This window comes from Schistocerca cancellata, chromosome 2 (assembly GCF_023864275.1).
Source record: "Schistocerca cancellata isolate TAMUIC-IGC-003103 chromosome 2, iqSchCanc2.1, whole genome shotgun sequence".
Lineage (NCBI taxonomy): Eukaryota > Metazoa > Arthropoda > Insecta > Orthoptera > Acrididae > Schistocerca > Schistocerca cancellata.
Genome location: NC_064627.1, coordinates 544,194,851 through 544,208,392, shown reverse-complemented (window position 1 = coordinate 544,208,392; position 13,542 = coordinate 544,194,851). Strand labels below are relative to the sequence as shown.

At 41.2% G+C, this 13,542-nt stretch overlaps 2 protein-coding genes across 2 annotated transcripts in view; both read right to left on the bottom strand.

Annotated features, from left to right (window-relative positions):
* LOC126162118 (tubulin beta-1 chain-like) overlaps positions 1 to 13,258 on the bottom strand; it is a 30,860-nt gene extending 17,602 nt beyond the window's left edge. Inside the window, exons 1-2 of the mRNA XM_049918404.1 lie at positions 13,094 to 13,258; positions 12,395 to 12,859 (exon numbers count right to left, since the gene is read on the bottom strand). Coding sequence (XP_049774361.1) covers positions 12,395 to 12,859; positions 13,094 to 13,150 — 522 coding nt within the window. The 5' untranslated portion in view covers positions 13,151 to 13,258. The remainder of the gene's footprint in view (positions 1 to 12,394; positions 12,860 to 13,093) is intronic.
* Positions 1 to 13,308, bottom strand: part of LOC126162116 (tubulin beta-1 chain-like) — an 88,480-nt gene extending 75,172 nt beyond the window's left edge. Inside the window, exon 1 of the mRNA XM_049918403.1 lies at positions 13,204 to 13,308. The gene's annotated coding sequence lies outside the window, so the exon portion shown is untranslated. The remainder of the gene's footprint in view (positions 1 to 13,203) is intronic.
* Between the last annotated feature and the right edge of the window lie 234 nt (positions 13,309 to 13,542).

Here is a 13,542-nt window from a genome sequence, read left to right as displayed (position 1 = left end):
TAGGGTTGGCGACGTAAGGGCGAACGGAAATTATCTCATAGCCTGCTTTGATATTCGATGGGAGTTGAACTTGTCAAATGTCAAGAAGACAGTGCGGGTTGGAATGATGTTCGTGTCAACCCGTTTCATAACTCTATGAACAGCCGTTACGCCCTGGTCAGACAGGTAGTGCTGAATTTCTTCGTCAGACAATCCATCGCGGGAGCGTGTATAAACGACTCCACGCGAGGAATTTAAGGTACGGTGCGGTTCCACCCGGACAGGGAAGGTGTGGAGCAGAGAAGTACGCAGCAATTTTTGTGCCTGGAGGGCACTGTGTGTTTATAACAACAGGGTGCCATTCCGTAATCTGGAACAAGACTTTACAGGACCTGCAATTGCGTCGACACCTTTCTGAATAATGAAAGGGTTGACCGTGGAGAAGTCGTGACCTTCGTCAGACCGAGAAACAACAAGGAACTGTGGCAACGATGGAAGAACCGTCTGTGGCTGAGACTCAGTATACTTACGTTTGTGAGGAGACATAGTGGAAGGTGAGGAAACCATTGCGGAACAATCCCCCATGATTACCGGCGTCTCCGATGGCGCGCTTCTCCCTTGTGGGGACCCTCACTGAGGGCACACCCGCCTTAGGTGATTCTTCACACCTCAGGTCACACCTCCCGACAAACGGACGGAGGGACCAATCGGCACTTTCGGAAGGTATCAGCTCGGGTAATCACCCCTCCCTGGGCCTGGCCATTACCAGGGGGTACGTACGTGTCCTACCTGTCTACCCAGGGTGGGGAATTACGCGTTACCCCGTCACCGGCTACGCACAAAGGGCGTGGGTCGGCCTTCAGAAACGCACAGGGAGGAAGAAAGAGAAAGGGAAAGGAAAGAGGAGAGGTCTGAAACGCCACAGCGGAGAAAAGGGTAAAGAGAAGAGGTAAGGAAAGGAGAAGGACAAAGGAAGGAAGAAGACAGAAAAGCAAGGAAGGCGAAGAATGCAGTACATTTACGAGCGTCCGTCTCCGGACGTAGGCACAAACCATACTCCCAGATGGGGATAAAGGGAAGGAAAGAGCCAGAGGTGAGGGGAGGAGGGGCGAAGAGAGGGATGGGGAAGGATACGGAAAGGGAAGGTATGCAGCCCGGAAAGGAAGGAAGGCCACATTAGCTCGGGGTCCCGTGCTCGCTACGCACGTATCCACAAAAGAGTTGTGGACCCCCCTGGGGGGTTAGAGTGATTTTGAGGGATGTGCAGGCACTCCTTTGTAGCCAATTCTGGGGAGTGGTGGGAGGATAACAGGTGTGTGTGTGTGTGTGTGTGTGTGTGTGTGTGTGTGAAGATACCACAAAGGAAATTGTTTGCAGACTAGGTTTGAGTAGTAGTGCCTGTCTGAATGCCCCGTTGAGCATGCTGGGCATCCAGGTACTGTTGGTGGTACGTGGGTATAATATGGACAGGGGTGTGGATGTAACCCTCAGAGGTGGAGGTTAATGTCCAGGAAAGTGGCACAATCAAACCAGGGAGGTCCTGAGGCCGTGGAGAGATAAGGACAGACTGTCTCAGCTCTAAGTCCAGATCATGAAGATATCCAGTAGTCTGAATCAGACAAGGGGTTTTGGGGAGGCTAGGGAGGTTTCTTCTAGATGCCCAAAGTTGCCACACAGATGCCAATGGCTGTGCCAAAGATTTGTTTATAAACCTTCCCCTCAAACAATGTAGTTGAGAAGAAGTGTGAGGGGTGAGATTATGGGTTTAGGGTCCGAAGGTTATGATTGCTGCTAGCAAGGCTATGGGCATGAGGGATGTTTGTGTATAGAGAAGTGGCATCATCAGTGATTAATATGGATCTCTGATGTAAAGGGATGGGGATGGAGGAGTCAGTGAAAGAAGTTGTTACACAATCTTAGGTTGGCATTTATGCACATAACGTGACTAAAAAATGCATCTACACAGAAACAGTGAAGACGCAAAGAAACTCAGATGCAGATGGTAAAATATTAAATTCACATATTAACTAATCAGAGGATAATTAACTTCAAAGACTCATTCCTGTGCAACAGTTTTGACATCAATTTTCTTCATAATGGGATTTACAAACCACAATGTATGATACTGAATTTAAACTTATGCAACAACAAAACCAAAGCCATTATGCAAAAAAGTACTGACAGTGCATTTTTACTTGGCCCCTACGATCATCTGCGTCAGCCGACTGTGCTGCTCTGGAACATTTAGTCACAACTAACCTTACTAGAAGTGGCTACATAAGTATTGTGCACCATAACAATAAGCAGCTTCTGTGAATGTATTCTTGATCCACATGTGGTGGTGTGTGTAGAGACTTAATGTAATAAGGTTGTGCACAAGTTTCTAATATTTTTGCCTTGTAAGTTGGTACACCTGTTGCTATCAGTTTATTTATCCATTATCATTTTTTATTTGTAGTTCACCGTTGCTCTTTGAATTCACATATTGCCATTTGGAGATAGTGTTGGAGCTGTGGACCCTAGAAAATGGGATGCCAAGTGGAGAAATCTGAACATCTCCGACATTCTTCTGTTTGACATCAATCTAACAATGACAGCAGTGGAGGCAGATAGAAACATTTGTGCTGTGTTTGGGGATGCCACTGGACAGCACAGCAAGGAAACAGTTTTCTCATTCTGAGGAGAACCATTTTGACATCAGTAACTTCCAAATTCAGGAAGACCTTCAAGGTTTGATGTAGATAATTTAAATGCATTAATCCACAGTGATCCACATAAGTGCACCTGATAACTGGCATATGGCATATCATTCCACCTCCATGCAACAGTTGATTGGTGGTGGTGGTTAGAGTTTAACGTCCCGTCGACAACGAGGTCATTAGAGACGGAGCGCAAGCTCGGGTTAGAGAAGGATTGGGAAGGAAATCGGCCGTGCCCTTTCAAAGGAACCATCCCGGCATTTGCCTGAAATGATTTACGGAAATCACGGAAAACCTAAATCAGGATGGCCGGAGACGGGATTGAACCGTCGTCCTCCCGAATGCGAGTCCAGTGTGCAGTTGATTGGGTAATTTAAAAGGGGGAGGGGGGCGGGGGCGGGAGGGGGGGGGTGGGGGACCAAACTGCGAGGTCATCAGTCCCTTGTTCCAGCAGAACCATTACCAAGGGAAAGAAGAAAACGAAGAGGTATGGCACAATAACAAGAGAAAGGAAAAACTGGAACGACAGAAAGACAACAAACACTACAATGGACAAAACAGAACAAAAAACCACAGCAACAGGAAGAGGAGATTAAAAACAAGAAAGATTACCATGGCTGGCTGACCATGAGAATAAAAAATGGAGCAGCCCGCCACTCTGCAACACATTAAAACCTCCACTCGAAAAATCCTAGGGTGGAGGACACACACGGACAAAGGACATGTCCTAAAACTCGGATCCAATGATAAAACTAACCCTCACGAATAAAACATAAAACTAAAGTTGCTGTTGAGGCATTGCTGCCCAACAACGAAGGTAGGGTGCTGGGAAAGTTAAAAGGCCACTGCAGAGTGGCTAAAAGTGGGCAGTCCAGCAAGAGGTGGACAACTGTTATTTGGGAGCCACAGCGACACAAAGGTGGGTCCTCACGATGGAGGAGGTAACCATGTGTGAGCCACGTATGGCTAATGTGGAGTCGACAAAGGACAACCGATTCCCTGCAAGAAGCCCGCAGGGAAGACTGCCACACATTCACTGTCTCCTTAATGACACGAAGTTTGTTGTGCATACTGTTATGCCACTCCATCTCCCAAAACCAAAAACCTTGCAGCGTAAGACAGGAGGCAGGTCAGTTTCAGAGATTCCTATCTCCAGGAGCAGTTTCCGCATAGCCTGTTTGGCCTGCCTGTCAGCAATTCATTGCCTGGGATTCCAACGTGTCCTGGGGGCCACAAAAACACTACAACACTACTGAATGACAGGACCGTTCCAGGGCAGAAATAGACTCCTGTATGTTTACTACCAAATGGACAGCAATGGTAACACTGGTCGATAGCTTGTAAGCCGCTCGGGAGTCAGAACAGAGAAGAAACGACTCATCAGAACAGGGACATATATACTGAAGTGCACGAGATGTGGTCACAAGCTCAGCAGTGAATAGACTGCAGCCAGCATGCAAGGAATGCTGTTCAATATGGCCTCTCTGGACATAGGTGAAGCCAACATTAACATCAGCCATCAAGCCGTTTGTGTAAGCAACTTCAGAGCCCCGGAACATGTCAAGAATAGACAGGAACTGACAGCCGAGAGCAGCGGGATTAACGGAGTCCTTAGGGCCACGCGAAAGGTCCAGACGAAGCTTTGGCCAAGGTGTACACCATCGAGGTGTACGTGAATGGACCGCAAGTACAGGTGGTAAAGGGAAGGACCCCAGTTCGGAGAGAAGGGGTTGCACGCGAACTGCAATTGTGAGCCCTGACCTGAGCCGCTGATGCGGGAGATGAACTGCACCGGGTGGGGAAAGAGAGAGAAAGTAATTTGAATGCTCAGAACTACAAATGTGTTCAACTTAACTGGCAAGCAGTTGTGCATGTCATATCCGCAATGGAGACTCCAGTATCCACCAGGACACTGGTCACTGGGCTCTTTCTAAAAGCTCCCATCACTAGGATACCTTCACAGTGGTGCATTGGGTAGAGTAAACGCAACGCTGAGGGCACCGCCGAACTGTAAACCAGACTCCCATAGTCAATGCGGGATTGAACAAGGGCTCTGTAGAGCTGCAGCAGCGTAGAGCGATCTGCACCTCAGTTGGTGTGCTCAGGCAGCGGTGGGCATTGAGGTACTGCCAGCACTTCCACTTAAGCTGACGAAGGTGAGGTGCGTCAATCGGGTTTCTAAATGCAGACCAAAGAATCAATATGTTTCCACTACAGTGACTGGATCGTCTTCAAGATAAAGTTCCGGTTCCAGACGAACGGTACAATGCCGACAGACGTCTGCGACACCCAACTTTGCAGCTGGAAACTGGAAGCTACGGGCTAGAGCCCACGACTGTGTCTTGTGAATGGTTCCTTGTAGGTGCCGCTCAGGAACACCAGTACTGGAGGAGCAATACGAAATGCAGAAGTCATCCGCATACAAAGAAGGGGAGACTGACCCTATTCTAACCCCCAGGCCCACAGGGGGATGCAACAGTTGCATGCAATGCATTCAAAAATTGTGTGTGGGTTTCTCATAATCTTAGCCGAAATCCCAAAATTCAGTAGGTGGGATCCCTGCTTGCTTGTCATCAATCGGCTTGTTGACACCTTCAATTCCTACCCTGTACTGTTACTGGTGATGAGAAATGGGGGCCTGGTGGAACAGCGACAGTTCCTGTGTGAAGTTATGCTATTCCATGACAATGTCTACCTGCTTTCTGCCAGGCTGACAAAAAAACGCTGTACAGGAGAAGAGTCTGAATTCATTCTGCATGCACCTTATTAACCTGATCTTGTGCCTTCAGATTTTCACGCTGTCCACACTATCAAACAACAATCACGGGAGTTCCTTTCCAAATGAAAATTTCGCCCTCTCCACACTATCAAACAACATTCTAGGAACGCCCTCTCCACACTATCAAATATTCAAGGAAGTTCCTTTCCAAATGAAAATGCTCTCTGGACATAGTTTGACAAGTTCTTTGCCACAAAACTACGTGATTTCTAGTCACTGAATCGACACATTACCCCAGCATTGGTAGACTGCTGTATATAGTGAAGGAGAATACACTACTGATGACCAAAGTTTGTCACATGTATCTGTTGTGTGTATTAACCTATGGAAAAATGCTATGAACTTGTGCACCATACCATTATTCACAGAAGTGATTGAAGAGGCTGTACCTGGCATAATCCGTATAACTTCAGGCAGGGTGGGTTACAGTCATTCTCTGATGTTAAGGGATATGCCACGTAAAGTAGGACACACGATTTAAAAAGTTTAAAATTTAGTACTTATCATATGTTTGAAAAGGCTGGACTTTTTCCTGTATGGCAACAATGTTTGTTGCTCATTATTGCGTTCCCTCCATAATTTGTAGCCATTTATATATGGCCATACGTTTTTCACATGATGGCAGTGTGAATTATTGAATCTTTTGAACCTTTATTTCAACTAATTGGCAAGTAAGAATTAGCATATCATTATTACTGTTACATACCCTAATGTATTGCATAAATAGTATAAAATTGAAATAGTTAAATTACAGGTCAGGATAAATGACAATACAACAGCATGAACTTTCATTAAATTAAGTTTTTATATTAAGAGCAATGTTGGAGCTAACTTCATCTTGTTCAGTGTTTTACTTGTTTGTGTGTTGTGTAAGTGTAACTAACATCACTTAAAAATTTTCCAATTTGAACCAATATTGTGAAAATAGAAAATTAAACATTTAACTTGACTTGAGTCACGCAATTTTTGTTTTGTTTTTTAACAGAAAGTTGGAGCATCTGGAAGAAACTAGAAAAAGTCAAAAGAAGCATTAAAGTTTCTGCAATTGAGTCAACTTAAAACTATGACATATTAGAAGAAAAAAAGAGCTGAAACTGGGGAGAAAGTCAGAAAACATAGCGTAATGTAAGATGCAAAATCAGCAACATAGTAAAGATCGTTTTTCACCGCGTAAGTCACATAGTGCTCTAGGTAAAGCCATGGCTCGAGCTGATCGTTGCTTGCCATCATCACGATGTAAAATCTTAGTTGTTCTTGATCTGTTCAGGACTTGTGTGGAAATTCATCAGATGGAAAGTCTGAAAGACCCAGTCATGGCAGTAGTACACAAAATTGAGACCTCAGTTCTGAAACTAGATACTTGGTAACTAGTTTCTACAGTCTTGACGTCAGTTGCCGATCAAGCCGTAAGGACACAATAGTGATTAGAGAAAAGAATGAAAAAAAAGAAAAACATGATTATATTCCAGCTTATGGCAACATATTGTTATCAGCCATCATAAGCAACCTATCCAGTGAGCTTTGTTGACTGAATGAATGAATTGTCAAAATGGTAGAGATTTCAAAGAAGCTTATGAAACTGATGAGCTGGAAATTGTGAATTTATCATGGTATATTTGGAAGATGGAACAAAACAATTCTAACATTATTGAAGTCATATATAGTGAAATACAAAATTTGCATAATTCCAGTTTCTTGTTCATCGCTATACAAAAGAGCTCAGTCTGCATCTTATTATCAGCAAAAGGAAATGGTTCTGAGCCAAGATAAGGAGTCTGCATTGCTGCATATTGACTCTGCTGAAAATTACATTTCTGTTTATCAAAAACACAAGTTAGTAATTTCACTGTGTTACTGTGGCATTCAGTTTCTCGTCTGAAGTGAAAATTCATAGTTGATGATGCATTAACTTTTGCTCAGGCAGCTGCAAGTACCACAACTATGCAGGTTTGTCATATGTCTACTGATGAAATTCAAGAAATCACTGAAACTTAATCTGGCACAAATATTTTCTTTAGCATCATCAGCACGAAACAAAAATCATTCACTGCTTTTTCTATAAGAAAGGAGTACTACAAACATATCTGCTGTCTACAAAGAATTTCCCTGTTGCAGATCATCATACTGAAGGAACTAGAGAAAGGGTGAAAATTTGAGACAGGCACAAAGTAGAACATGATGGTAAATTCTATACTGGAGAAGTACATGCAATTTTTTGAAATTCTTACTGATCAGTGCAATGGAGCATGCTGGTCACTATTGGAAATGGCATGCAAAATGTGATGAAAATCTGTTCACACAGGACAAAATTATAAAGGAAATGGATCCACCTGATGTCAATGCAAGTGATTTTCAGTCCTTCTCATTGAATTTACACTATTTTCCCCAGATGTCATGCCCTTATAATTTTTTATAATGGTTAAAAAGTGAAATGTTAAGTTTATCTTATTTGGTAAATAACATTTTCATTTCTCTGCTTGCATGAAGTTTTTCTGGCAGTAAGTAGCAAGTAACAAGTCACATAACATTTAGTCACATGCTCTTTTCAATATATTACAGTGATTTACATGGTATAAATATTTTTAAAAATCTGCAACTGTCATTTGAGTGCCAACCTAATATGCATTTTCTGTGATAAAAACTAGATCCAGACTTTTAATAGTTTGAGGACACTTTTGATCTAAAATGAACATCAGCAACAGGATGTACCAAATTTGTAACATGAGTCACAATATAAATTACATTCTTGTTCTTTAATTTTAATGCTCTTTCCTGCTTGAGTTTTCTTTCTGTTGATTAGTACCATGTAGTACTATTTTCTCTGTAAAAGACAGCTTCCACTTTTAAGTTGGACAGGTTTTATTTTACAAAATCTGTCTTTTTTAACTTTCAGGGGTACTGTATGTCTTCACTGTAGTTGTTTCTCACTAATTTCCTTGTTACAATGTTTATTTCTATTGTCTTTGTTGCAGTTATTTCTTATCACTTTCTTTGTTGCAGTTATTTCTTTTCACCTTCATTGATACAGATATTTCTTACACTTTGTTGTGATGATGATTGCTTTGTGGGGCACTCAACTGCACGTTTATCAGCAACCGAACAAATTCCCAACCTTTGCTCATTGCAACCTCGTCACATTCATGAATGATGAGGACAACACAAACACTCAGGCACCTTGAGGCAGGTAAAAAATCCCTGACCCCACCAGGAAACGAACCCAGAACCCTGTGCTTGGGAAGAGAAAACGCGACTGCAAGCTGTGGACACACTTTGCTGTAGTTGTTCACTACAGGTTTCTGTATTGTTTAGTGATTTGTTTACTGGAGAGGCTTTAAGAAATCAGACAATCCAGTGAGTTCTGTGTTTTTGTGAGGATTTGCCAGCTGACAATTGCAGTGTGTTTTGTGAAAAAGGACTGTTTGAAATGTCTTCCGACTGGGGCCACAGGAGAGTGAAGCGTACTGAATATTTTCTTATTAAAAAAAAAAACTTTGTTCAGGTTGGGAATAAGTGTTCTCATTTGATTTGAAGACCTTTCCAAACAGAAGATGTTTCCAGTGACGATTTTTTGTGTTCTAAAAGTTTTGACAGAATTTAACAATGATAGTATCTGAACAAGGTGAAGCCACCCATGGTCCAGATGATGCAGATTTTGGATCAATAAAGGGTGAATTAAATACCCTGAATCAGTCATCTACAGAGCTAGGTGTTAGGCCTGTTAAGAAACCGTGGTCACTGAAGTCGAGTCATAAGCTCTATGCATCAAGAAGGCACAGAGAAATTACTATGGATGAACACACATGAAAACAGACAACACTTTTCAAAGTAGAAATTCCATCTTCAGAGGAAAATGAACCAATGCATTCTTGCACCTCTAGCTAGGAATGTTTTACAAATATCAATTCAGCTGTTGAATATTGTGCATCATACAGTAAAAAGGTGCAAGTTTTAATTATTATTCCAGAGACTTTTCAAATAAAACCATTTTGAACCACATTAACCAAGTATTGAAGTACATGGTAGACAAATTTAGAAATGTGACGTCTCTAAGGGGAGTCTTTGGAACACCAGATCCCTATTATGGTCATCCTGTAGAAGCAGCTCAAGTTCAAATAGTGCAGTCAATTTATCTGGAAGATAAATGGGACTGTTTTTGCCAGAGAGCCACCAAAGAGACACTATAACAGCTGAAGGTCAAAAATTTGTGTAAGACGTACGTGACTTGCAGTATTAAAGAAGCTTTTGCAATTTATAAGAGCAACTATACAACTTCACATACTGGAAAATCAAAATTTTATGCACTACGACCTAAGTGGGTAGTTCCACACCCACCTAGAGATGTCTGTTTGTGTGTGTACTGCGCAAATTTTGAACTTTGTGTGGTGACTGAAGAACTTACTGGAGCATGGGACATATCACATCTTGGTAGGGCATGTGAAGTCATTAGTAGTCTGTGACAAAGCGAGATACATGTTTGTTCAATGTATGGTGTGGTGACTGCCCTGGAAAAGGAACACTGTCTGTAAAGACACTTGGCCTGGAATACATAGCAGATAACTCTGCAAAAATTACATATGCAGCATGGGAGGAAAATAAACTAATTCAGAAAACTGTTGGCTTTGACAGTTGCACTGATGAACTTTGTAACTGGTCAGTGAAAGCAGTAACATACCAGCATCTGAAGAAATTGCAACAGCACATTACACAAGTGAAATAGTGTGTACAGGCTGAAGAATAATGTTTAGGTAATCCTGCTGAGAACTGGTCTGTAATTCTCCCACAACAAGTACAAGGTTATCATTGGAGTTATGACCATCTTTCAATTTTTACAGGAGTGAAATATTTTCAAAACAAAACTGCAATTGGTACAGTTGTAAGTGATGACACAGGACATGACTCAGCAAATGGTCTGTCATCAATGCATAAAATTCTTTAACTGAAAACAGAGGCAGAGAAAGTCATTTCTGATGGTGCTCTTAGTCATTTTGAAAATCATTACCAGCTGTTTGAATTGAGTAACTTGCTTGTGCCAACTGACTGGGTATACAATGCTACTGATCATGGGAATGGGCCTTGTGATGTAGGCGGCCTGCTGAAGCACCATGCTCCAAAACCATCTTTCCAGACCAAATAAAGATGAGATTCAGATTGCTGAGGATTTTACGAGTCGTGAAATCTTACACACCCATATGCATGTATGACTGTGACAAGTGGATTGCAGAGATTAGACATCAGTTGTAAGTTAAATGAAATTGTAGTGAACCTTTATATGGTACCACTGGGTATAGGTTTCTAGCTGAAGGACAGCAACAATGCCATCAGAGCTCACTTCCTTTTTATAATGTCTTTAACACTAAGTGTTCCAGTCCGTATTGGTTTACCAAAGTCATCACTCTATATTAGAGGAGGATACTGAAGCAGTGGAACATATTTTTAGAATGTTGACTGGCTAATTTCAGTACAAAACAGATTGCACAGAAATTGTACAAATGGAAACCCATAACTCTTCACATTTCACGTACATTTTGGAACCATTTAAAATGCTTGAAAAATGGGTCTCTTCCTCATCTTTCAAAATTAAAATTATGTTAAATATGGCTAGGTTATGATTTGTATGAGACTTATGTAATAATTTAGTAATAAAGCAGGTTTTAGATAAGGCAAAAATTTCAGTTTTTCATAAAAACCTGTTCAACAATAGTGGAAGCTCATTAACTGAGAATTTGGTAGCTACTACAATATACTAATTAACATAAATAGTGTCAAACTTTTCTGGACTGGCATTTTTGAAAAATTTATTCTCTAAATTATAAAAAAAAAATCGAAAGGCGACAGTAAAAGAAGTAACTCTTTGTAATCATAAAGGAATTGTTCCAGAGACAAAGCATTTTAAAATTTTTCCAAAATTCAACTCTCCCAAATGGTATGTGCAGTGTCAACTTTTCAGGGCTGTATCTCTGAGCAGATTTTTTTTTTTTTTTTGAAAAAGAATTACACGTTCCTCACTTAGTCCACTTTAAAATACAATGTGACAGTTACGTCTGTGACAGTAACATTTTTTCCTGGACTGCCTGAACTGGTCCTGGAAGCTAATAATTATCTTGTCACTTCTGCAAAGCTGTACCATTTACACACTGATTCAGTTTATAAGCTTTAATTTGGCTACATGTAGGGGGGCTTGTCTCAAGCCAATGTGCTACTGAAAACATCCACTCCCAGCACCCCACACTCATTGAAAGTGTGATTAGTAATACACTTTCTAACTTGGAGGTTCAACATGTGTAACAAAGGAATGGTTTATTTAAACATTAGAGAATCTGATATAAAGCTGGACACAGTCCTAATGTCATAAAAATATTTAGCATGAGCACATGAAGACTAGCATATAGTAAAACTGTACAAAGATAATGAAATACTGAATGTCTGTAACAGAAGTAAATTTAAAAAGGGTCAATATTAAAAAGTGCTCAGCACATATTACTATTCAGTATTAGTGTACCTGCAATGCCCAATATGCTGCGAGAGACCATTCTATGGTGCCCAAGCTAACATACAACTCTATATTACCTCAGCCGAAACGAGTTTCTACAGAACGCATATATTGTATTCGACACTCATTTACGATTACGAGAAGTATTTACACATTTCGTGAATAAAAATTATTTAATTAGAAACAAGTCAACAAATATTGTATTTCACATGTAATTAGCATATTTGTATCTCCTCTACCCACGTGATAGCCCTTCACAACAAAGGGTAAGAGCCATTGTTTACACTTATACAATTTGAAACTTGATAAAAATTTGCTTGCATACCGGTTTCCTGCATATTAATACAATGCTTACATAACAGTGCAATTATCTTAGCAATTATTCACTGTAACAGGACTTAATAATTAGCATTAAAATACAAAAAAAATTAATTTTAATCAACTCACCTTCGGTGAAGGCACAACTGAGTAAGTATTCATAATTCTATCGGGGTATTCTTCACGAATTTTTGAAATAAGCAGTGTGCCCATGCCTGAACCGGTGCCGCCACCCAAGGAATGTGTAAGCTGAAAGCCTTGCAGACAGTCACAGCTTTCGGCTTCTTTCCGTACCACGTCAAGTACTGAATCTACAAGTTCGGCACCTTCTGTGTAATGGCCTTTCGCCCAGTTGTTTCCAGCTCCACTTTGTCCGAAAACAAAGTTGTCTGGTCGAAAAAGCTGGCCAAAGGGTCCTGAACGTACAGAATCCATTGTCCCTGGCTCCAAGTCAACCAAAATCGCACGTGGGACATATTTCCCACCAGATGCAAGGTTGTAGTATACATCAGCTCGTTCCAGTTGTAAATCTGAATCCCCATGGTATGAACCCGTTGGGTCAATGCCATGTTCATCCGATATGATTTCCCAGAACTGAAAAATTGTGCACATTATCACATGAAACCGATGGACTAGTTGGTAATTCTTGTTTCAAGCAAAAAAAGTAAGCATGTGAAAGCAATTATGCTCCTAACAATGAACAAATCTATATTTTTGATTAACTAAAGTTACTTGTCACACGTTGGTTCCAACTTCTAATTGTAGGAATCGTCTACGAACTAATTAACTGTTCAGTGGAAACTAATTTGCATGGAAACTATACGATACCTTAGCTCCAATTTGGTTGCCGCATTGCCCGGCCTGTATATGAACAATTTCCCTCATATTGAATAATTTGCAACTCAAAATCACACAACTTATTATCTCACCAGTACCACCTCGCAAACACAGATTTCGAACGCGGGATAAAGGTCAATCGTCAACATGGTTCAAAGTGGTGCAGTGTTGCCAACAGCGAAACAAATCTTGCCCGCTTGATGGAAGTCGATTGACACAGAAAACACGTCGGAACAGTCACAACGCATTTCAAATGGCAGGCGTCGCGCAGACCGACAACGAAAAACGACGCTGAGGTCACAGTTTCACGGACAGACAGTCTTGTCAATGATGCTAGTCGAGGAATGCTGTCTAGTCTGCTAGTACCAGAAGTCAAACTGTTGCTTCTGCGCTCACACAATTTATAGTAGTGGATTCTGCGCTATTAACTTTCGCATTTA